General features: G+C 42.0%; 2 protein-coding genes across 2 annotated transcripts in view; one reads left to right on the plus strand and one right to left on the minus strand.

Annotated features, from left to right (window-relative positions):
* Nucleotides 1-897: 897 nt before the first annotated feature.
* On the plus strand, nt 898-11,911 carry LOC105809007 (chromosome unknown open reading frame, human C7orf73). The gene is made up of 3 exons (XM_012642761.1): nt 898-971; nt 9,205-9,258; nt 10,524-11,911. The coding sequence occupies exons 1-3, from the start codon at nt 957-959 to the stop codon at nt 10,596-10,598; spliced, it is 144 nt and encodes a 47-aa protein (XP_012498215.1). The 5' UTR covers nt 898-956; the 3' UTR covers nt 10,599-11,911.
* A 5,269-nt stretch (nt 11,912-17,180) lies between these two features.
* The window catches only part of SLC13A4 (solute carrier family 13 (sodium/sulfate symporter), member 4), a 42,152-nt gene continuing 34,262 nt past the window's right edge, over nt 17,181-25,070 (minus strand). Inside the window, exons 12-16 of the mRNA XM_012642760.1 lie at nt 24,522-24,619; nt 24,183-24,307; nt 20,668-20,829; nt 19,675-19,812; nt 17,181-17,562 (exon numbers count right to left, since the gene is read on the minus strand). Of these exons, the coding sequence (XP_012498214.1) occupies nt 17,425-17,562; nt 19,675-19,812; nt 20,668-20,829; nt 24,183-24,307; nt 24,522-24,619 (661 nt within the window). The 3' untranslated portion in view covers nt 17,181-17,424. The remainder of the gene's footprint in view (nt 17,563-19,674; nt 19,813-20,667; nt 20,830-24,182; nt 24,308-24,521; nt 24,620-25,070) is intronic.

The raw sequence follows: 25,070 nt of genomic DNA on the forward strand, positions 1-25,070 counted from the left end.
AAATATATAGAAAAAATTAGCCGGGCATGGTGGTGCATGCCTGTAGTCCCAGCTACTTGGGAGGCTGAGGCAGTAGGATTGCTTGAGCCCAGGAGTCTGAGGTTGCTGTGAGCTAGGCTGACGCCATGGCACTCACTCTAGCCAGAGCAACAAAGTGAGACTGTCTCAAAAAAAAAAACAAAAAAAACCCTACAATTTGCTTTCTTTTGATGAGAATCTGGTTAAACATTTTTGGCTCGAATACAATTGTACCGGTGATATTGTGCATCAGGAGGTATATATCAGTCCGCACTAGACATGTGACTAGCATTTATTGATCCCTCACATTATCTTATTTGGTCCCTACAACAGCTGAACAAGGGGCTTGCGTTAGCCCCATTTACAGAGGTGGAAACCGAACCTCAAGAAAGGTTAAGTGGCTTGCTCATGGCTGCCAGGTGGTGCAAGGCAATCATGACTTGGACTCAGTTGTGCCAGACTCCAAAGGCCTCCTTCCTAACTACTTAAGCGCCCAACCTCAATTATTCCTTAACTGAGATTACATAGCACACCCGTGGAGCTTTGACAAATACTAGCCTCTTTTCCTCTCCTGCAGAGTCCTATGTTGCAGAAGCTCCCGGGCCACACAGCTGCACACCTTGGGATGGGACACGAACCCCTACGCCTGCGCACCTAAGGAAGGGACCCCTGTCTCATCCCATCCTTCTAGGCCAGGGAGCCCTAAGCCAGGCTGTGCACCAGAATCGTCGGCCTGCAGCTCCAGGCTGTGAGCCCAGCGCGCTCCGCCAGGGGACGCCGGAACGCTGTGAGTTGCTTCCTGGTGCGGGTGAGGAAGGAGGAGCAGGGCGGGGCGTGACCCGGAAGTCGACGGCGGGTTCCGCCCCTAGCGCCGGGGTGGCAGGCTCGGACCAGCTGGCGGAGCTGCAGCCTCCCTTAGCGCCCTCCTCGTCGACATCATGCTCCAGTTTCTGGTGAGTGGAGCTGCCGAGGAGAGCGTCTGCGGCTTGGGGTTCACCTCGGGCCCCTCTTTCCCCCCGAGGCGGCCTTGGCCGGGGGACGTAGGTGTAGTTCCCGCGGTCCCCTCAGCCCCCGCGCCTGGTCGGCGCCTCTCAGGGTGACCCATGGGGTTTTCTTTCTGCCTCCCCATAAATCCTTTTGCCAGTACTTTTCTGCAGCCATCCAAGTCCCTAAAAGTTTGAGGTGTCAGAGTGTGCGTCTTCGAAGCTACCTATTGTGTGCCGCGCCCTGCGTTCATTGTGTAATCCTCGTATTAAAGCTTGTGTCGTCCTTAATGACTTTTCGTAGTTGACTCCCTTTGTGCGCTCCCGACATAGACACAGACCCTGTCCCCGACTTAGAGCTCTGCTGGTTGGTCTTTTAAGCAAGTAGGAGGGCGGGAGGTCCAGGAATAAACCTTAAATTAGCCATCGCACGAGGTCAGAGTTAGAGGCTTAGCGAGCCCTCATCAGACCTTTCAGACTTTGAGAAGTGAGTCAGACGCTGGTATACAAGTAATTTTTCCCAAAATGAGTAAGCGTGGGTAAGCAGATTATTTCTCATGGCTCCTTATTTGAGTTAAATACGAGTTGTCTGGCAAAACTCAGTGTATTTCAAGGATTGCCTGGTGAAAGTTCCAGGAAGATTTGCCAATCAAATTTTCAAGTGAAAGTTTTTCTACCAAGTTTTTGTGCGTTCAAAACTTGATGCTTTCAATCCCTAATTCTTATAAAAGGCAGATATTCTAATATCTGTCAGATGTTCATTGGAGATCTGGTGCTCTGGAAATGAGATTCTTTCCCAGATGCTATATTTTTTTTATCAAAGAAATTAAAACACAAAATGTGTCCCTTCTGTCCTCTTGAAAGATGGTAATTGATTGTGAAATGCGACAGAGTATCCTTGACCCAAACTGCCCAACTAACACAGGGCTGCTCCTTTGCCTCTGGGAGTTTCTCCAGTGTCTTTATTAGGTGTTAGCTTGAGCATTAGGAATAATTACAGTCATTTACTTGCAAGAAACAGGTTAAAAGCAGTATCACTTAGCCCCAAGTGTAGGATGATATAATTGAACCACCTACATCTGTTGCTCATTGATAAACTGGGAGGACGTGATTCATTTACAATCTATTTTTAAGTTCTTTTGCAGAATTCGTTTATTTGGTGTTGGAATAAACTTTTTTGCTGTGTGGAAACATGGATTTTGATTTGAGAATTCAGAATTCTCAGCATTTAAGGAGAGATGCTGAAGCTATCCATTAATTCCTAGCTTGGAAGTAACTGGAACACTCATATTCTCTCACCCTCTGGTCCTTTGAAAGTAGTTATACTTTTCACATCGATTCCACCTCTGTCAAATGATTCACTAACTCTGTGAAGTTGGACATGTCTGTCTGTCTGTTTTCAGTCATTTCATCTATAAAACAATTACCTTCATGTCCTAGTATTTAAGAGGTTAGATTCCAGAATCAGACTTCTGGGTTTGAACCCTACCTCCATCATTTTCAAGCTGTGGGAGCTTGGGCAGATTATTTAAATTTCCTATGCTTCAGTTTCCACATCTGAAAATGGGAACTCCCCTCATGATTTCGTTGTGAGGATTAAAAATAACACATTAAAGTACTTAAAAACAGTGGCACTTAACAAGGATTCAGATATTGTTTGGTTTTTCTTTTGCAGGGTGTCAGTTGAACTCTCGATTTAGTTTCTTCTCAGAAATGGGAATTAGCTTCCCTCAGAAGGGTAGATGATGAGAAAGGTTTGGAAGTGATGGAACAGTCACAAGTTAAGCATGTGCATTGTCATCACTCTTTTTGGAACCCTCTAAGATGTTTCCTACAGTTGTTCGTGGAGCACAGTTTGAAAACCAGTGTACTTGATTGTGTTGCTTATATATTCCTTCCGTTGTTCATTCGTCTTCCGATTAAAATATTCACCCATTGTCCCTGTCTTGACACCTTGTTCCTGTGATTTTGCTGTAGTAGCTTCCTTAATTGTAGTATGGTTTAGCTACAGCTATTTTAAGGATGCTTTGGAAGAGTAGCCTATTACAAAGACGTACAAAGGCACTGCTGGGGGCCTTGTGCGCACTACCTGTGGTACTATTCCTGGTAATCTATTGCTTTTCTTACCTCTTGAAGTCCCCAGCACTTGGTACTCTTAAATCATGTCATCTTTAATCCCTCCTCCCTTAGCTTTGGGATCCCATATTCCAGTACTTTCCAATATTCTTTCACATTATAACGCATCGAAATTGTTTTTATAGAGGAACCTGCACAGAGCGAAGGTGACAGGCTCTGGGTGCGGATAGCTCCAAGGGCTGAGAGAATCCTATCTGGGTATACCAGTTGGGGAACTGCTCTATCTAATCTCTCCTGTTTTTACTGGCTGCTTCTCCCTGCTTCTTGGTTACCGTGTGTTGCTCAAGGGTCAGTCCTTGATCCTCTGCTCTTCTCTCCAAACCCACCCTCAGCGAGTGTGTGCCTTGTCATGCTATCACCTTTCACCTCTTTGCAGACAGCTTCCAAAACTGAGTCCTTTTCTTTGAGTTCCAGTTCCTGGCCTCAGCTGCGAACTGAACATTTCTGGTCTTACCTTCCATTTCAGACCCCACATGTCTAGCCCTGTTACCTGCCCCCCCATCCCCTACATAGCCTACACCTAACATTTTTCTTTGTTCCCCTGCCCTGAGTCTCTCAAATTTGAAATGTTCACATAATCTTCAATTTATTTCTCTCCTTCATTTCCCATGTCATTTTCCTACCATGTGCCTGGCACATATATTTACCTGCTGTGTAATCTTGGGCAAGTTAAGTAACTGCTCTGTGCCTCAGTTTCCTCAACATAAACTGGGCAATAATAGTATCTGGTTTATAAGGTTGTGAAGAACATGAATTAATTCATGAGAAAAGAGTGCTACCTTGTGTGTAGCAAGCACTCAGTAAATGTTAGCTATTGTTTTAAGCCATTGAGTTTCCACTAATCACCTTGTGAAGAGTTCTCTATATGTTCCCACTGCAAACTTCACAGAGTACGCCTTTTTCACTCTACCCTCGGATTAGCTACGCTGGTGTAGAATTGTAGATTGTGAGTTGGAAGGGCTGTTTGAGGTTCTCTAGTCCAGCTAACATGCTGATGCTTCAGTCTTCACTGCTAAGGGGCAACCTGTTTATGTTTGGTCACCTCCACTTACCATAGGCTCGTTATTTCCTCTGGTAATCGCTTTCATTTTTGGTTAGTGTCTCCTTACCTAGTTCTGCTCCTTGATGTTAAAGAGCAATTCTAATCTACCTGAGAACCTTTTACTCAAAGAACATTATCTTGGCACTTCTCTCAACCCCTCCCACTTGGCTCCTCTGTCTTGTCTTTAGGCTAAACATTTCTACTTCTTCCATCCATTCTTCATGATTTCAAGTTCATGCTGGTTACACTTCTCAAAATATGGCACTGCCCTCATATAGTCTGATAAGCCATAGCAAAGCAGGGCTATTGCCTCTAGTTCTATACGTATCCTTTGCTGCCCTTGGCCCTGTCCTTCCCTCTTGCAGCTGCCAGAGTAATCGAGATTAATTGCCTTCCTCAGATGCTCAGAAACTGTCAGTGGCGCCTGCATCCATCGTTCCACATCACATCATAACTACTTTCACTTGATTTTGCTAATCTCGCTCCGTTTTCCTTTCCCACTGCCCTTTAACAGAGAGTCTTGTTTTAGATTGGCTCGGCTCATCTGACCGATCCATAACCAACCTGCGGACGTTCTTGTGCTCATACCTTCCCACGTGGTTTTCCCTTTATCCTGCTCTTTGTCTTCCTCGCTACTCTTCGTGGACCAACTCCCATCTTTTTCCATGAGGCCTTCCTGATGGCTTTAGGTCCTGAAATCTTCACGCCATTATGTCTTTATACTGTTAGGATCCATCCCTCATTTATTTAGGTCTCATGTGTCTTTTAACTTCTGAGTGATCTTGCACCTTGTTTGTTGTATTTATTTCTAGGTACTTTTTAGTTTTCTGTTGTGAGTGGTGACCTTTTTAAAATTACATTTTCAAATTAGTTGTTGCCATTATATAGCAATGCTAATAATTTTCACATACTGATTTTGCATCCCGCAATCTTGCCTGTCTCTTACCTCAAGTAGTTTGTCTGTAGATACAGTTGGCAGTGAACCAGTGAAGGGAATACTGCTAAGGCAGTCATGTCCCCAGTGAAGGCAGAAATTGACAGTTTTGTGTTCTTTTTTAATTTTTATTATTACTCTTATTTGTCCATCTTCCCTTTCATCATGTAAGCTAGGACTTTGAGTTGAAGTTATGAGAGTGAACATTGTAGTTTTGTTTCTGCTTTTAGTGGAAATGCTTCTCAAGTTTTAGTATGGTATTGGTGATATTTTCTAATAGGTTAAGGAAATGCCCTTCTATTTCCTGTTTAAGAGTTTGGCTGGGCTCATGCCTGTAATCCCAGCACTTTGGAAGGCTGAGGTAGGAGGATCACTTGAGGTCAGGAGTTCAAGACCAGCTTGAGCAAGAGCGAGACCCTGTCTCTACAAAAAATAAAAAAATTAGCCAGGCGTGGTGGCGCATGCCTGTAGTCGCAGCTACTTGGGAAGCTGAGGCAGGAGGATTGCTTGAGTCCAGGAGTTTGAGGTTGCAGTGAGCTATAATGATGCCACTGCCCTCTACGTAGGGTGACAGAGCAAGACTCTGTTTCAAAAAAAAAAAAGAGAAAAAGTTTTTACTGTGACTAGCTTTTGAATTTTGTCATCTTGTTTCCTCATCTGATGATCATATGGTTTTTCTCCTTTAATATGTTAATATGAATTACATTAGTAGATTTCTAATACAAAACACTTAAACTGTGTGGTCCATTGAGACCATCACTTGGTGATGTGCTATATTGTATTCACTGCACCTTCATGTGGTTTAGTCTTGGCTTTCTAGAATAGATCGTAAAATCCATGGGAAGAAGCACTACACCTTATACTTATATTTTCCAAGCACATGGCTTAGTTTTAGGACCTGTAAGGCACTTAGTCAATACCTTGTGATTGATTTCATTTATTTAATTTTAGATCTTCCTCTTTTGCCTCATTGCTACTCTCAGATAGTCATAAAATATTTGAATATTTGAATCAGCTTCTTTGAGAACAGGCAAAACAGTTCTACCTCTGCACTGGCCGACTTTTTCATGAATGTCCCTATTTCATTTACTGGCTCAATGAAAGCATTAAAAGCTTTTTCCCCCTCCCCCTTTCTTCATTCTCTAAGGAAGATTATTGAATGTAAAACCTAGATTACCTCTTAAAAACGTGCTTCTCTGTGGTGGTAAGTAGAAGGGATATAGGTTATATCCTCAGCAAATTTTCATTTTAATGTATAGAATGTGGGTTTTATTATTGAAGCAGTTGTTACACACATTTGATAACATCTCTACACCAAGTTTAAAGACTAAGACACAAAAAAGGGTGAATTTTTTTCTGCCTCCTTGGAATACACAAGTATTCTGCTTGTCTAGCTGAGTCTAAAATTAAGAAATAAAATAATAAATTTTTGGTTTTCTTGTCAGTGTGCAGATTTTGTCACCACAGACTGTAAATCATTTTTGGGTTGGCTAAGCTAATCTTATCTTTTTGAATGCTAGTTGTAGCTGTATTTGCTAAATAAAATGAGATTACTTTTAGATTTCTTAAACCCTTGTCAGAAAATATAGTTGAGATTCTATGTCGTAACTTGGGTGTGTCATTTTTGAAAATGTAATTTGATGAGTCATAGTTCAGATTTGTCAGATACTTTGAGTTATGGTCAACTACTTTGGGTTATTGTCAGGAGCCATCCCCAGATAAAAATTGTAGCTTTATTTGCTGATCAACTTTTTGATTAGGGAAGGGTTGAGCACATGATGGGAAGAGTCAGTTTGCTTTGGAATTGGCTTTCTTTTCAAGAGTTAATGCTTTTTTAGGCGAGGCATCACCTGGTGGCTCTATTAGGGTGTGATAGTAATGTATTCAGTGTCAGGCTTGGGAAGAAGGCATTGCACTTCTCTCTGCACTGTCTTCTCTGCAGGGGATGCTATGGGGTGACCATGTGGTGTGGAGGGGGTACTATGCTGATGGCATCCAGCTTATAGAGCTTCTGGTGAGGCTTCCAGGTCTTGGCCTGAAAGAAGTTAAGCATTCTTGGCCTGCAGAGAGGTTTCAGACTCATTCAAGACCTTCTATAATCTGGCTTCAATCTAACTTTTCAGGTTCAATGTTCTTCAGATATAATTTTTTTCTGTCTAAACTTGCTTATTGACCATGCCATGAACGATACACTGTATATGCTTTTCTGGCTTCATGCATTTTCCCTAACATTTCTCTTAGTGAGTAACATTTTTCTTCTTGTATTGTGTATTTAATTTTCAATACCCCATTGGTAGATCTGGTAGTTTTCAGAAACTGGAATTGGATGTGACTTGTCTAGAGGCACGTGGTTTTTGTTTTGTTTTGTGTTTTAAAATAACCACTAGTTTTTCATATGCCCTGATGCCTGATGAAGTTACCAAACTGAAGCCAGATTAGATATGCCATATTTATTTTGAGACACACATGGTAAGAACTAGGAATCTTGTAATGTTGGAGCTGCAACATTACATAGGTGGAGTAATGTTTTATAAATCAGGAAGCTCAAATCAGCAGTCCTCCAGAGAGGTGAGTGTCTTGCCTAAAGGCACACAGCTAGATAGTGGTGGAACCAGAACTGGTATATTTTTGTTGAAATTTTATCAATCTCGTGTTCCTTCTATTTGGTGTTAGAGCTAACATTTTCATTTGATTTTTTTCTCTTCTTTTAAGCAAATTTAATACTCTTTCTGGATTTGGAAAACCTCTGCCTATCTGGTTTCAATCCATAGGAGTGAAAAAAAAATCATTTTTCTTGGTGCTATGTTGGTAAAAATATGATTTTGCAAGATGTATCTAATTAATCGCATGATCAGAAAATGGTGTATGATTAGAGACTAGATAGTCTCTTTTATGTTTCTTAATTTACTAACAACAAACCAATTTAAATTATGCTTTTGGTGTTTCAAGCTTAGTAAGCTTACAGCTCAGTAAGGACCCGGCTGTATTCCGTTCCCCCATCTGCACCTCCAACTTGAAGATAAGGTTTGACCATGCCATATGTGATTGATGGTGTTAAGCACCATAACTTTGTTTTTCAGTTTTAACATCTTTGATGCATATTGATTAAATATGAGCAGCACTGATTAAATAAAATGATGAAAAAAAGTAAGTGCCAGTTTGAATTTATAAAATTAGAAATTAGGCATCAGTTGGAGGCTCTTATTTAGAAGTAAAATAGGGAGTTATCATCATTAAAACTCAAAGCTAAGGAGCTTTAGTCCTTTTGGTATGTAAGGATTACTCTAAATTTTCATGAAACAGTTTTTGTTCAGAAAAATACTCACTAATGAGAGAAACATTTATAGTTCTTTAAAAATCATGCCTGTCTCTGTTGCCACTGAGTTAGAGGTGTATTTTCCCTAGACCGTAAGTGTCCTGACTGTTAGACTTTTACCCATGGCAGAATGCTATGCTGTGTGTACTCTCGGTGGTATGTCCGAGTTCCCTATTCTTTTCTGTCATCACGTATTTTGGTTTTTCAGTGGGTATCTAATGTCAGTTGTCCTGTACTCCTTGTTGTGAATGACTTGGGACAAGTCCTTCCCATCCAGGGCCTCATGTTCTTTTGAAATATGGAGAGATTCAACTGTGAATATGATCTAAGATTCTGTGATTTAACTGAATACTTATTAAATTGAATAATTCTTATTTGGTTTAGAGAGGAATAACAATACCCATAACCAAAAAAAGACAAAGAACAATTACAGCATTCAATAACAAAAATTTGAACTTTGGCTTGGGTTTCTAGAACTTATGGTCAAGTATTTATGGGAATTGTGAGGGGATAAGGAGAATTTAGGGTAGATTTTTTTTCAGTGCCACCATTTGTTGTTGCTTTTGTATGCTTTTTAACCTTTTGGGAGGGTAATTCTGTGTTTATAGTAGAAAAATGTGAATTTCATGTTGTACATAGCCCTAGAGTGGACACCAGGTTCTTCTCACTTCCCTGAGTTCCTTAGGAAGAAGATATTGTCTGTGTATTTTGGTTTGGCATCAGACAGGCACAGAACTTGCTATGCAGCATAACTCTTCCTGTTCTATTCTTTCAGCTTGGATTTACTTTGGGCAACGTGGTTGGAATGTATCTGGCTCAGAACTATGACGTAAGTGGCCGTATCCACGACCTCCTTGATTCCATGTAACTCTTTTAGAGTGACTTTTCTTTGTTGAGGTAAGGTGTGCCTTCCAGCATATATAAAGTCTATAGGTCCGAGGAAAAAGTACTGAATATTGTAGAAAGGTTTTCCATTATTTGAAAAAATAATCCAACTCACAGAAGTGTCTGTGCCCCATATCACCACAAGAGGGCAAAATCCCATCAGTTTAAGTGTTCTCTAGATGATCCTAAGCTGTGCTCACTGGCCTAGAGTAATATAAGTTGGGTTCTTAAAATTCTATAGAAGGCCAGGCGTGGTGGCTCACACCTGTAATCCTAGCACTCTGGGGGGCTGAGGTGGGAGGATCGCTTGAGCTCAGGAGTTCGAGACCAGCCTGAACAAGAGTGAGACCCCGTCTCTACTAAAAATAGAAAAAATTAACTGGGTGTGGTGGCAGGTGCCTGTAGTCCCAGCTACTTGGGAGGCTGAGGCAGGAGGATCGCTTGAGCCCAGGAGTTTGAGGTTGCTGTGAGCTAGGCTGACACCATGGCACTCTACCCAGGTTGACAGAGTGAGAATCTGTCTCAAAAAAAAAAAAAAAATTCTATAGAAAATCATATGATAAGTGAGAATATAAAGATTAATTGGATAATCTTTTCAGCCTCCCTACCCAGTAGTGGAGATAAGTGAGAATTTTGGAGATGAATCTATATAATGTAGCTCATTTAAGGAGGACAGAGATTTGTGAAGTGGGGAGTTTGTATTAATCTCATCTTATATAGGGGGAAGTTGAAAACCGGATAGTACAACTGTGCGTGAATGGGGATCCTGGGAAGGGCGTTTTAAAAAGACAAAGAAGGGAAACATGGTATTCACTTTTGGTTTGTTTTGTTAGTAAAGCTTTTAGTTATGACAAAGGGAATTCCTTTTGTCAACCTTCCCTTCAGTCATATCAGTTGCTAGGCAGGGATTTTATTAACTTATATCACATTTATTGTTTATATGTACAACTTTTACTTGGCACTGGATTGAGGGGCTAAGTGGGTAATATAAAAATAGAAGTTGGAATCTGGTTTTCAGAGAGGGAGCATACTTATAGTACAACTTCTGATATCTTTTGTATGCAGTTATCAGACTAAGAAATACTATTTAGTAGGTCCCTTTCAGAGGAAAATAAAACTTATAAAACCATTTATCTTTGGAGGAAGAGAAGTTAAAAGAATATTGATTAGGTAGATGCAAAATTATAATAATCTTTTTTCTTTTTAAAGATACCAAACCTGGCTAAAAAACTTGAAGAAATAAAAAAGGACTTGGAAGCCAAGAAGAAACCCCCTAGTTCATGAGGCCGACTCCAGCACTGCCTTCGGGATACACTTGAGTCTCCTGCTCTTGAGGGCCTCCTTTACCTTCTGAACCAAAAGCCTTTGTTTTCATCTCCAGCCTCGTGATTTTCTTCTTTGCTAGACCCCGTGTTACCGTAGAGCAAAAATGGGGCCCCAGGTTAAGAAACGACCCTTACGTGTCCAACATCCTCACCTCTTCCCATATCCTCCTTCCAGCTGCACGGGACATTCTAGGACTGGAATTATGGTGCTCGATTAGTAAACATGACCTTTCATGAGTAGTCTCTTCCTTATTCTTTGAGATTTCTATTCTACTACCTTTTGTCAGAAGAAACATTGATGAGTTTTATATAGCTGATCAGGTACAAATAATACTGATTTCACAGTTTAGCCATTATAATGGGTGCTCGTTAAATGTTTGGTACTAAATTATGTTATTCCAAAGTAATTAAAATTAATATCTAGAAGCCAGTTTCTGGCGAATTATCCATTTATTTTATACTGTTGTTAGGCAGCTCCATAGTTACTAATTTAACCATTAAATCAATTTGCTATTCATTAACTGAAAAACTATATTCTGAGAATCCTGTCGAGAACTGGGGAATTTAAATATGTGCAAAATAATAGTCTTTTTCCCAGTAGCAGTCTATTGAGTATGCATGTTTTTCTTTAATGATGTATTGATCTAACTCTTTTCCCTCAAAAGAATTATACTTGAGATTACAGGTACATTTGATGTTATATGATGGAGAAGTGAGAAAGAAGTTGTCTATAAAGAAAATTTTATGCCTTTTCACATTAAAAAATGTATTTACATTATAACTTTATAGTGGTTCTCATAAGAAAAGTATAGCCCAAATGTATAATGAAATCAGCATCTGAAGAAGGCAAATTTCTAACTGGGCACAGCGGTGCACGCCTGTAGTCCCAGCTACTTGGGAGACTGAGGCAGGAGGATGGCTTGTGCCTAGTTGTTTAAGCGTCTTGGCAACAGGAAAAAAAAAAAGAATTTCTTCTTCTTTCCACAATTAATGCTTGCTTTTTGTCCTGCAGTCAGAAATTACACATTTGACAAGTTACAAGGTTGATCAGCCCATATTTTTAAAAAATTATTAAAATAAAAAAAGTTTGAATAGGTAACTTTTCCCATGGGTTAAGGTACAAAGTGATTTTGTATAAAGGACCTCTTCCACCCTTGTTCTCTGGCTCCTAATTCCTCTTAGGTGGTCACTGTTACCACTTTGTTGTGTACTTTTGAGAAAGAGTCTGTGCCTAAACAAACACATGGGTGCATGGGTTTTTTTTTTTTTTTTTTTTTTAACACAAAAGGTAAGAAACTATACATAGAGGTCTGCCCCTTTCCTTTTTTTTTTTTAATGGAGATCATTCCGTATCAGTATGTAAGGAACAAGGAACCTTGTTCCATTTTTGGCTGCATAAGATTGTATTGAATAGATATACCATAATTTATTTGATCTGCTACTGATGCATGTTTAGGTTGTTCTTTTGCTATTGCAGTGATAACATTGAACCCAATATTATTATACATATCTATGCAGAATGCAGCTATAAGATAAAGTCCTAAAAGGGTAATTTGCAGTAACTGTATATAGATCAATACCCATTTTATTAGGTGTTTTGTTTCAGAGGGCTTGTTGGGCAGCTTCACTGATAATGCCGTTTCTAAAGACGTGGCATGTTCAGAATCAACAAACTGAAAGAATTAGAGTGCCTTTTTGTAGACAGTGGTGACACTGATTCTTTTCTATATGTGATAAAGTGATTTGCATCTCCTTGAACACACGTATCTCTCATACATGGAGATACATTTTATCCTTGTCAAAGTTGTCATTGTGGGTGAGACAGATTAGGATCAAATTATGGTTTGACTTTTCCCTAGCAGTGTGATCATGGGCAAGCAACTTATTCTTTCTGAAACTCTTGCATTATCTGTAACATGTGGACATAATACCTACCTCATAGGGTTTTCATAGAAATAATTGAGATAATGTATGTGATGTGTTACACAGTGCTTTACAAATTGTCCAATAAATAGTCAATATTGGCTCAAATATGCTGCTTTTTTGGCCAGTTCTGCAATCACTTTTGGAACCAGTTTATGAACCATGCAAAATTTGTCATTATTCTGTGGTCATTCTCTTTGATATTAATGAAAATTTATGCATCCACCTAGATCATACCTAACCTGGCTCGCAAGATTTGATCTTGGGTGACTGAATTGTTAGCAGAATGAACTACAGCTTCAAAGGATATAGATTTACCATGAGAGTATTCAAAATGCTAGAAGCTTAGAAAACTGTTTCCAAAGAGGGATTCCTTGTGATCAACCATGACAGCATTGTCACTGTGTGTGTGATCTCCCAGAGTGGCTTTGGGGATGAAGTTCACTTAGAAGATTAGGTCCCTTTTTATTATGCCTTGTACACAAGGTTCATTTGGACTTAGGGCTTCTCTCCGGAGTGATACATAACCTTGCTGACAGGACCATTTCTACCTGTGGGAGCCTTCCAGCAGATCTGTTCTTAAGTTCAACTTCGCCACATAAACTGCTTCACAATGAATGCAGGCTGACTTCCCATTCACGATTCAGATACCCTCTTCTAGTTTTATGTTCTTACAGCAATGAAAAGCAGCTCAGAGTTCTCAAGCAAGATGATCTTCACTGAGATATATGTTGGAGAAACCCAGAACAATCATAGGTATTAAGGTGTATTTGAAAATTTGTTCTGTGGATGGGGTCTGTGGCACTGAAAGTTACTCTTTCCCTGGGAGTTTTATAGGAACTCTTGCTGCACAGATCACTGGAGCGGTGGGAAGAAGCACCACAAGACGTGCTTTTTTTTTTTTTTTTCCTGAGACATAGTTTCACTGTCACACAGGCTGGAGTGCATTGGCACTAACGTAGCTCACTGCAGCCTCTATCTGGGCTCAAGCAATCCTCCCATCTCAGCCTCCCGAGTAGCTGGGACTATGGGTATGCACCATAATGCCTGGCTAATTTTTTTTTTTTTTTCTGGCATCTTACTCTAGGTATAAATGCCTGGGTAATTTTTTTAAAAAAATTTTTTGTAGAAATGGGGTATGGTGATCTTGAACTCCTGGGCTGAAGCAATCCTCCTGCCTTGGGCCCCGCAAAGTGCTGGGATTACAGGTGTGAACTATCATGCCCGGCCTTTCTTTTCCCTTTAAAAAATGTTTGAAAAACTCCTGTTATTGTGATTTAAGAAGACTTTTTGTCACACCTGACCATAAAGGGAGGGTTACTCAAAATACTAGTGCAGATTACTCTGACATGTGAAATATAAGACTTTACAATTGATGCCGAAAACTTAATACATTGAACTTGAAAAGTTTATCCCTAAACTGTAACCCTCCCAAACCACAGAGGGAGAGAAAAAACCTTGTTTAAAATCATCAAAAAGGATTGAATTTTATGAAATGAAGTTACCAAAGTTATGCTTTAGACTTTTCTTCTGATTTGGTGTTGTATGTAATTTAACAGTTACTTCTCATTTAAAGGAACAATTTTATTTCTCTAACTCATTTACTCAATCTTCACTTGTATGACTATATGTAAGCTGTGTGGTTTTTCTAGTTGTCTGTACATGTTGTTTCATAGAGCCTATGTACACATGTGTAATGTTTTCATTTCCACTAAGCAGTTCACTCCCTAGATACTATGCTGGTGTTTGTTTTTCTCCTGAGGTCGCCCACATTTTTAATACCTTCTCTGAGTTATTCCTCCTGAAGGAATACTATATACTGTACTGGAGCAAATGAGGCCTTTCTTAAACTTCCAGTCTTGGGTTTTGCACATAGCATTTCCATTCCTTACACAGATGAATGAGTTCTTTTTTCCCTACTGACTATTAGGGCCTCGCCTTGTGGCAAGGAATAAGGTGGTGAAGGAAAATATTTTGAGATCTTGCCTGGTTTTAATAGGGAGTTTGTGAAATTTAGATTTTCAAATGTTCAGTTTAATACCTTTCCTAAATCTGGTTGCCACATATTCACTCAAGTAACTGAAGACATAACATATGGTATGTTTTGCAAGGCACTGGGAAAGAAAACGAACTGAGAACAGTGAGACTTTGTGGAAATTCCCAGAGTGGGGTGTTGCAAAACCTGGATCCCGGGCCTGCTCGAATCCCTGCCGTGGTGGTAGGACCTTATGAAAGCTGCAGTGCAGTTGCATCATCTTAAATACACAGTTGCACAGCACTGGAACAAAAAGGTGCCAAATAAATAGGGCATGCGTTTGTGCTCAGCATGTATTCAGTGAGGGCAGCCCCAGGCTGAGCTACCTGTGTACTCAGGTGGTCTCGCTTCCCTTTGTGTTGTAATAGTTTGAGCATCTTGCTGTACTGAGAGTGATTCTAGTGTCTAAAGATAATGTTTTCAAACAACGTTGTCCCCAAATGTGAAGCCAGCTACTTCATTTGGTGTTTAGCTGAAGAAACAAGGATCTATTTTGACACTGGGAGAATACTATTTTTTTTATTTTTTAGAAGATGGCACGTGAGTCTTTGTGACATGTAAATGCTAATGTAAAAGATTGTATACCATGTACTTTATGGATGACTTAAGAGAATTTCAAAGGCAACTCTGACTAAGCACATTTGATAATTGACTTGAGAATAAGATGCAACTAAGTGACTTAGGCTCTCAGTTTCATCATTAGTAAAATATTAGAAGATAAAAATCAAATTATATTTGCAGGAGACACAAGACAACTAAGGAGAGCTAGAAGTTATTACCTAACAGTGGAGTGATTTAGATGACAAGAAATTATTAATCACATCTGCCATTTCCTGTCACTGGGATGGGCAATCTTGCTTGGCTTGAGTCTGGTTTTGGGGAAGAACAGTGCAGTTCTTGAGAGCAGTCAGTAGACCAGACTGACATAAACGCACTTTCTAAGTCACCTGGTTGTACACAGGAGCTGCTTGGAGCACCTGGCAGCAATTGCTGCTGGGGAGCTGGCACAGCTTTCTCTTTAGGAGTGAGTCAAGTTCTCAAATAGCTGAGCAGTGGCCAGTAATTCCAAGTCCACTTAATTCTAAATCAACTTTTCTTTCTCTTTTTACTTGTTATACTCCCAGGTTCTTATCTGCTCCTTTGTCTTATTGTCTGAGTTCTGTAATGGGTCAGAAATGTGATGATTTGGCTGCCCTAACATCCTGATCCTTTGAACATCTTAAAGCAAAATGACCTTAGAGATGTTGGCTCAATCAAATCAGCTGGAGTGTACCTAATATTTTATGCGAGTTCATGAGGTCTTCACTATTATTTTGGCCAAATAATTTAGTCTAAGCTGACAGGGTAGAAACACTAGTATTTCCAGTTCACCCTGATGGAGCACATTCCATGGTTAGAGCACGCAAGTGTGGTAGTTTCCTTTGCTCCAAAAGAAACTTTACAACTTATGGACACTCAATAAGCTAAGGGAGTGATTTTATAGATAAATTGTGGGAAAACCACACATGGTATCAATAGTAACTTATCAGTTAAAACAGTGCAGTAACTATGGAGGACTCCTTTTCCCTTAAGATGTATTTAGTAAGCAACTGACGGTAGAAGTCAGAAATATGTAATTTTCAGCAAACTGGAGGGATCGAGAACTATAGCCAGTCATGTAGCAAGGACATCTGTCATGGAGAAAATGGCATGGTCTTCAGGAGGAAAAAGGAGCCCTTGATTTCCAGAACTATTTTTTTCTCATGCGAACCATTTATTGAGCAGTACAGCTTACTACATTGTAGAAGTTGCTGGGGGAATTCAAGAGACATCTCTTCTCCCCTCAAGGGGGCTCACTGACATGTAGGAAGTGACTGATGTGTTTGGACCTTTGGGTACTACCTGGTACTTTGTTTTCTCAGGAACAAACTACTCATTAAATCCAGAAGCAAGCCAATCTAATATCAATAATAGTACTGTGGTCTTAATTATAGTTTTGGCCTCCCTAATAAGACAAGTATGAAAGTTTTCCCTCCCAACACTTAACCAAGGCAATGGTATCTGTGGTTAGTGACGGGTAGGAAGAGAGATGCTAATCTCAATGTGTCTTCTTTCTCCACTTCCCTTTCCCGTGACAAATAGAACAAAACCAGCCTCTTTCTGAAGGGGAACACTACCTCTATACAGGAATTTGGTGCCAAGGTAAAGGGAGCCATCAAAGAGAGACGCTTAAAAAGGAATCACAGTAGTTAAAAAAGAGTACTGATTGCCACAAAGAAGACCTACTAAGAATTGCCTTTTTATGGAGAGAACTTAGGATAGAAACACTTAGGAGGAAGGAGCTGACATTAGGTCTCAAGTTCCAGGTGAAGTTCTCCCCCAAAAGAGATGTCACTGGTTTCAGTGCCTGCATAGGTAGGATGATTTGGGTATCTCCTTCAACTCCTAGGAAGGTAGTAAGAATAATGTAAAACCTAGTGAGGCTGGTTTGTGAGGCTTAGCCTCTGAGGGGCAACTAAGACATACTTTCTTCGTTTCCTGTCTTCAGAAAGAATTGATTGGAAAGGCTAGATACAAGGAAGCAAGAACAATTTTAGTTGTTTTGTTTTGTTTTGAGCTGTAGCACTAAGGAAGGGAAAGCCAGGAAGAAGACACCAACAACCAAGCATGTGTTTGTGGTTGTTGGAGGATTTCTGTGCTTCACTTGTAGATGGCGGAATCTTCTGGCAGGGGGAATGCCCCTGGGCATGGGTCTGGTGTCGTGTGCTCCTGGTGGTTTTCTTTGCCTGTGTTTCCGATTCTGCTGGGTGCCGGCAGCTCCTCAGTCAGGCTGGTTTCTGCACTCGTATTAGGCCTGATCAGTGATGTTACTGACCTTCGCCCATGCGGGGTAAGTGTCCAAGTGGAAGAGGCTAACTCCCCAGGTGTTGATGGCCACCATTACTATCACCAGTCCGATGACGTTGACGCCCAGGCCAGCTTTCACCTGCAGGACACAAACCAGCACTCTGTCACTCTGATCCTAGTCACTCTGACCAGGCAGCAGCAGCAGCAGCAGCACAGATCCCCAGGTGCTCCCTGTCTAGGCCCTTAGCCTAAGCCTTGCCCCATCCACATGGCCCTGATTGGTTCCAGACGCTTCATGGGGTGCTCTCCTGTTACTTGGTAGGGTGGCACAGGACCATGAAAGAACTGGGAAGACAGAGATCAGGGCTGGGAGAGGGTAATTAGAATCATCCCAACTTGCTGCTTGCAGCACTCTCACTGTAAAGTGGAAGCCTGGAAGGTACATTAGTTACTTGGGACACCAGATCTGTGGAATGCGAAGCTATTTCTGCAGTTCAGTGATAGGGAAACATGTTAAAATTAACCAGATCTCTTTAAAGCAGGAACTTCTCAGAGCCTCTTATGTGCAGACACACAGAGGGACCTTGTATGAGGGGCTATATTATATGAAGCCTTTGCCACTGTTACGTATTTTTTCTTCTTCAAGGAACAGCTCATGGAAGTCGTGTACCTTGGGCTCACCTGGGGAAACGGGTCAGCTGCTTCTGCTCAGCCCTTCCTCAGGAAGGTGACACAGGCCTGCTAGCTGGAGTAGGGCCTTTGCTTCTTTCTTCTGAGGGAATTGCACCTCAATAGCTCTGCCCCCTTTTATTTGCACCATGACATTGACAGAATGCGAGGGGATGTGAGGAATGGCAGAGCCAGGGCCAGATGGAAAAATGTGTACAGTAAGGATGGCTGGCATTCTTCCAGGCAGTAACCAAGAATACAGCGTGCAAGTCCACTAGCTGGCATTCAGTTGGGAAACTTGCTCCGAGCAAAGGGCTAGATGTGTCCTCTCTCTCCTGCCTTCTGGCCAGGGCCCTGAACTTCTCAATCATCCTGGCCCCCTGGGCCTTTTGGCATGGAGAACAGCCCATGTTTCCGAGCTAATGAGAAGGGGCAGGTTCTAACACAGCTAAATTAAAGTCCTTTAGAGCTGAAAGGGACTCCATCCTCATTTAGCAGGTGAGGAAATCGAAGTGTTGAGGTAGTGCCCAACCTGAGAATAGAACCCAGGACTGGCCCACTTGTCATCTGGGACCTTTGAAAATTACTGTCTCAAATCATTTGATTCCAGTGCAGAAGGCTAGGGATGAATGGTGGGGGTACACAGCAGAGGAAGTAGAAGTTGGGGCACAGCTCAGCCTGAGCAGACCGAGGGTTATGCAGTAAGATAGGGGGAGAGAGGGATGGCCATGACCTCTCGTCCCGGAAGTATCACAGATAACTTAGATAAGCAGTTTGAATAGTCCAAAGGACCTAGTATCTGCCACCAGCCTGAAACTCTTCCATTCCTCCATTTGATATGTTACAGGACTGCTGAGAACAAGTTTGGACTCCCATGAAAAACAGTTTTCAGACCATCCGCAAGCGTGAATGGGCCCTATTTGTGACAGTCAGGTCCCAGTAATTTCTATCAGTGTTTTCTAAGCTCTTCCCGACCCCCATCAGCCCTGGGTATTAAGAAGCATAGCAATGGGTCTAGGTTGAGGAGTGTAGTGTAGATAAGCCCAACACTGAAGTCAGCAGCGAAATGTCTCCTCAAAGCCATCTTTTGTGAGCCCAGCTGAAAACTGAAATGAATGGTAGGTGCTTCATTTTCCATTGGTGCTTCAGGGGTTTCTTTCTTGGGGGAGAGTTGAGCAGAAGAATCTTGTTCTCATAAAACCCCTTTCACTCTAGGTTCATACAGTTTCTCATACGTCATCCTCTGTGAATAAACCAGCAGCTGATCCAATGAAGAAACAGGCAGAGCTTTGTGTAAGCTCATGCCTTCTGGAACTGGGCCACTGCCTGTGTCTGTTCCAGCTCTAGCTGAGTCCCCACTTTCTTCCAGGTAAGGGTTGGGGGAGCACAGTATTGCTATTCTTGGTACATATGGACCAACCAAAAACCTTTTTACAGGTCCCATTCTTTCTGCCACACCATGTTGAGTGTTGACAGTCCAGGGACACTACTATAGTATAATAAGCTCTGGGGGAAGGCTGCGGAGCAGTCATCCCTGTCCTCATGGCAGCTGGGCCTGGTGGGGAAGGCACCCACAACTCACCATATCTTTGATCTGGCAGTGCCCGTAGCTGAAGACGATGGCATTGGGGGGATTGCCCACAGGCAGCATCACTGCAAAGGAGATGCACATGGTGACTGGGATCAGGGTGTAGAGCGGGTTAATATGCAGCGTTTCAGACTAGAAGAGAGAATTCACAGAAACGTCAGTGTTGAGATTAGGCTTTGTTTCCTGAGTTTAATGTCACGAACATGCTTTAAAGGATGGGTTGGCATTGGCTAACCTTAGCTGGACGCCATGTGCTGGGGACAGTTAGGTCCCTGTCTTCAGGGCATGCAGTGCCCTTGGCAGCCTGAATGGGCCGATGCTACTCACTCACTCCCCATGGGAATAATGGCTTTGAGTTACTTCCTAGGAGGGATGTTTGATTTTTTGGTGCTATTTTAAGGAAGTTTTTTTTTTTTTTTAAGAGACAGGATCTTACTCTGTCACCCAGGCTGGTATGCAGTGGTGCGATCACCGCTCACTGCAACCTCAAACTCCTGGGCACTTGAGTGATCCTCCAGCCTCAGCCTCCCAAGTAGCTGGGACTACAGGGCGGGTGCCACCACTCCTGACCAGTTTTTTTTTTTTGAGAGTTGGGGTCTTGCTATGTTGCCCAGGCTGGTCTCAAACTCTAGGCCTCAAGAGCTCCTCCTGCCTTGGCCATCCAAAGTGCTGGGATTATAGGTATGAGCCACCATGCCTGGCTTTGTCCATTCTTTTGTTTCTGTTCAGGGCTGCCCCTAAACTAATTCTACTCTTTCAGAAAGGAGTTTCCAGAACTCTTGCTATGCTTTACTAATGTCTCTTTTTATTTATCAGTTGCCAGTTGAAAAACTTCATTTTTCAAACTATGAGTTGAACACCAATCAGTAAAGGCTGTGTGCAGTGACCAAAGGAGAGGGTACAGCCACGGGAGCTGCCCTGGAGCCAGGCCTACCACTGTAGGCCCTGGGGCAGCCTGTCTGGACATCTGGGAGTCATATTACTCACCAGGCTGCACAGGATAGGCAGAAAGATGGTGATGGTGGCTGGGTTGCTCACAAACTCGGTGACAATGGACACAAGGATGCATGCCAGCAGGGTGACAGCCCATGGTGGGAGGCTGCTCAGGGACAACATCTGGTTCCCAATCCATGTAGAGAGGCCAGAGCTCTGCAGGAAGAGAAGGTGCTACAGTAAGAAGAAAGGAAGAAAAGTACATCCCAAATGGAATTCTTAGACTTCAGGAGGTCAGGGATGTAGGAGGGCCGGACCGCTAGGGGTCATCCGATCTGTCTGATTCAGTCTGACTGGAGCCAGAGACGTTCCCAATTTTTATGATTAGATCATTTTTGTAGCCCAGAAAATTCTTCTTTATGCTTGCTTGTACAAATTCAGACTTTGGATTTCCTGGTCAGTGGTCATCACCGGGTGTGGAGAGCCACCCACCCTAATTGCTGTGATTCTTCTTAGGACTTTGCCATGATGGCTTTGCAGAGGTTGGAGATCTTTATGCCTCGACTTCAATCTCGTTTCCCTTCCTCCAGCCCCTGACAGCCTTACTCTGTGTACTGACTGGACAATGCCCTTCACACAGAGTGCCAAGTATAATTAATCTCTTATTCTGCTTTTGAAATCCATTTCTGTCATTTTATCACCTAAGAAAGGGAAAAAATTATCAGCATCTTTGGATGGTAACCTCTCCTGTGTTTTTTAGGGGGTAAGCAGGCAGGGTTGAACACTGGAAGTTTTACAAGAGTAATGAAGCAGAGAGGGATAAAAAGTGTATCTTCATTTAGTGGAGAAGGTGCCTCCTAACTGGCCTGCAGCTGAGGATCTGTTTTAGCTTTAAATCTCATCATGACTTAGATGTTTTGTAATTAAAGACATCAGGATCTACTATCTGCCAGCACTTTTTGAAGGCACAAGATATGAAGGCATATTGCCCATCTTGAACCTTTTTCATTAGTAATGTATATATACATCCACTTAAATAAATGAATATTCCCATTTGGAATAATCCATTTGGTTGGAAGATGTTCACCTGCCAACGGTGAGAGCTGCCTCCTTCTAAAATGTGAAGGACACCCTTGAGTATTTGTACTAGAAAACCCCAGGTTGCCATATGCATTCTTCCTCCCTCCCTTCCCTCCTCCTCCTCTCTCTTCTGTAGTTGACATACTCTGACTTTTCCCATGGTACCCTAGAGACTGCAAATGCAATGAAGATATGGAGAGTGGGGCAGAAAGCAAGGGGAGAGATTTTATGATCCTACAAGGTCTAAGTCCTGCTACTCATGTTTTACTACTAAAAACAGCCTTCACTACATTGTCAGCAGGCTACTTTGTCTCCTCTTTTCCAAATTCATCAAAAGCTCATTTGATCTCTGCAGTACGCTGGCCACCCCCTGGCAAGCTCATAGACAACTGATGACCAAAGGCCTTCAGAATTCTCTCTGTTGTAGTCATTTCGCCTTGGAGAACTTTTTTTCCTTTTTTCTCTCCACTGACTGAGAGCTACAAACCCAATATGTGGAGACCGCATCAATTAATGGTTGGTACAGAGCCTCGAGGCCTACAGGAACTCTGTAATCGGTCCCTCTCCTAACACACTAAACCTTGCTCATCAAACAAAGGCAGTGGAGGGAAGAGCAGTTAGTTGAGTGGAAACAGTACATTTATAAAGAAATAGAGTTTTACTTAACATGTTATCCAAATAGTACTTGTAAATAAAGTGAAATAATTTAATGGCATTTGTTTTTCCAGAACTATTTTATACTGTAATTTGAAATAAACTGATAAGTCAGACTGCAAAGTTAGACAAAATACAACAAAGGAAGTCTTAATTTTTTAAACCCTTGGTTATGAAAACGTTTTACATTGGATTTTCCTCACTCATGTCAAGATTGAAATTATTTCTCACTCAGTAGGAATCACATATGTGGTACCTGACTTACTATTAAAATTAGGTAGTCAATAGGTTTTACAGAAATAGCAACTATACTATCTGTAATACATGCACGATTTTGATTTAAAAAAAAAAAGTCTTACCAGTCTAGACTCAGGGGCCAAAATTAACAACTGAAATTTAATAAGGATTAATATAAATATACTGAACTTGGAGTTAAAAATATTGACAGGTGGGGCATGCTAGCTTTCGCCTTTAATTCCAGCACTTTGGCAGACTGACGTGGGAGGATTGCTTGAGCCCAGGAGTTCAAGACCAGCCTGGGCAACATTGTGAGACCCTGTCTCTAAATAAATAAATAAATAATAAATGAATGAATGAATGAATAAAATATATATTGACAGCATATATTGAGGATGGGCTGGAGGAATTGAGGTCTAATAGTGGCTAACAATTAAAAGAATGAAGGGTTTTAGCTGACTTCAGTTTTAATAAATGTTGACATGGGTGCCAAGGACGCTTTATAAAAGCTTCCATAAAAATGCAGGGTGGTGCTTGTATCAGAGGTGAGAGATGAGGCTGGGGTATATAACTACTCTATTTTGCAGTAGACTGACCACCACCCAGACCATGTGTGAATAAGGCCATGTGTAGTGAGTCCTAAGGAGGGAGACCAGATGGTAAGTGGTCACTACATGATTTTTTATTTTAATAATTATTACCCAGGAAAGCGTTCCAGAGAGCAGAGACAGAGTCAACAATGGAAAATATACAGAAGACCTGGGCTAAAAGTAAAGAAGAACTATCCTTTATTCTCTGCACAGGGAGGGCCCTGTCACTGGAGGTGTCCAAGCCAGGGATGTCATGGAGGGAACTCTGACACTGGGTAGGAGATGGGACTCGGTGTCCTCTACAATTCCTGCTAAGTGTAGGATTCTGTGACCTTATTGTTAATGATGCAGATAGTACATAGGCTCGCAATGAATGGGCAATCAAAAGTGAACCAAGTTTAGAGTGGGTTAATGCCAAGGTGGAGGGAGAAACAGTCTGTACCTTGACTTGATTCCTTCTTAGGATTGTTTTCTATTTCAGGAGGGCTAATGCTTCAGGAAATTCAACCATTTCCCCCCAACCCCACTTAAAAGATCTCATCCCAAATCCTCCCAATCAGGGAGTCAAGAAGCATTTACATCGGCTCTAGCATAGGTTCTTCAAAGGGGCTCAGTCTATGCACACAGACTGAGGGCAAGTGTATCACTTGGGATATCACTGGTCCCTTTCAGACTCATCTCCCATCACCACTGTCAGATCCCAGAAGGAGATGGCTACAAAATCCTTTTGCTTGTGGCAGTGTGGGCCCCATAATTGAGGTGCAAATGGCCGTGTATCATGACTTCATGGCACAGCTGACCTATAAGTAACTCTGTTCCCAGCAGTGCCAACTGAGAAGCTCAGGGAAGGACAGGACATCCATCCTGCTCTATTGCTTCTCTTCCCAGTGACTTGGTGAACATTCACCTCTCAGCTCCTTTGAGTCTTTCCTCCCAGGGCTGTAACGACTCATGAGGTAAAGATGCCAGAGAAATATTTGACCCATAAGAACAGAATTCAAGGATTACCTTGCTACCAGAAGCCAGAGCATAGCCTCCTCCCACCAGAATGACAATCTCCCAGGGCATGGTCTTCTGAAAGTCCTTCCATGTGATGATGGGCTCCATCCTCAGAGAGGGCTCCCAGTTCTCTCCTGAATCACAGGTAGAGATGTAGAGCTAGTTAAACCCTGATGGGTGTGATCTGTGGAGATAGGGGCCCGACTGATGACTTGGATGATTTGGGAGACCGTTCTGCTAATTTGGGGGGAGTCTGAAGGACCTTGATAAGTTTCCTTCGGAACATTCTGATTTGGGTATTCTTCAACTAGAGCCACCCCCAACTTCTTCCCTTGAACCTTCTCTCACCATCATTCTTTTTCCCAAAGCAGGGCTTCTTTGCTGGAATGAGGAAGAGGAGGAAGCCAAGGAAGACAGAGACGGTGGCATCAGTGCGGTAGCCTTTCCTAGCAAAGAGACAAGCATGGCTGCAGGAGGAGGGTCAGGAATGCTCAGGAGTAACACGATGTCTCAGGACAGTCTGTCTGAACACAATGCCTCTTTTTAGGACTTAGTCTAGAGGTGACGTCGACCTTACTTCTTGCCAGTGGCTGCTGTGCTATGCCACAGTGGATTTAATGGTCAATGGTTAATGCTGGAGGCAGGGCCTGGCTAGGGTAGATGTCTTAGTATGAATTTATGGACCCATTAATTGGGGCAAGTCCTAGAAGAACTGATCAAGAGTTGGTTTGATAAAGGACAATAGAAAAGGATGAGACCTCTTTCCTATGAGGGCCACATCTCAAATGAAAAGTTGGTATCGGGAGAGCTTGTGGGCTGCTGCCCTGTGGCCCTGGCTGTTCTGCAGGGGTGGTACAAGAACCTATGTCTCCCTCTTGTAGTGTCTTCCTTCCTTCC

Source organism: Propithecus coquereli, unplaced genomic scaffold, assembly GCF_000956105.1.
Source record: "Propithecus coquereli isolate 6110/MARCELLA unplaced genomic scaffold, Pcoq_1.0 Scaffold186, whole genome shotgun sequence".
NCBI classification, from domain to species: domain Eukaryota; kingdom Metazoa; phylum Chordata; class Mammalia; order Primates; family Indriidae; genus Propithecus; species Propithecus coquereli.

What these genes read in the sequence shown, in the direction of transcription:
- LOC105809007 (XM_012642761.1), top strand. An exon ending in ATCTGGCTCAGAACTATGAC is followed by an intron (nt 9,259 to 10,523) that starts GTAAGTGGCCGT and finishes TTCTTTTTAAAG; the next exon opens with ATACCAAACCTGGCTAAAAA.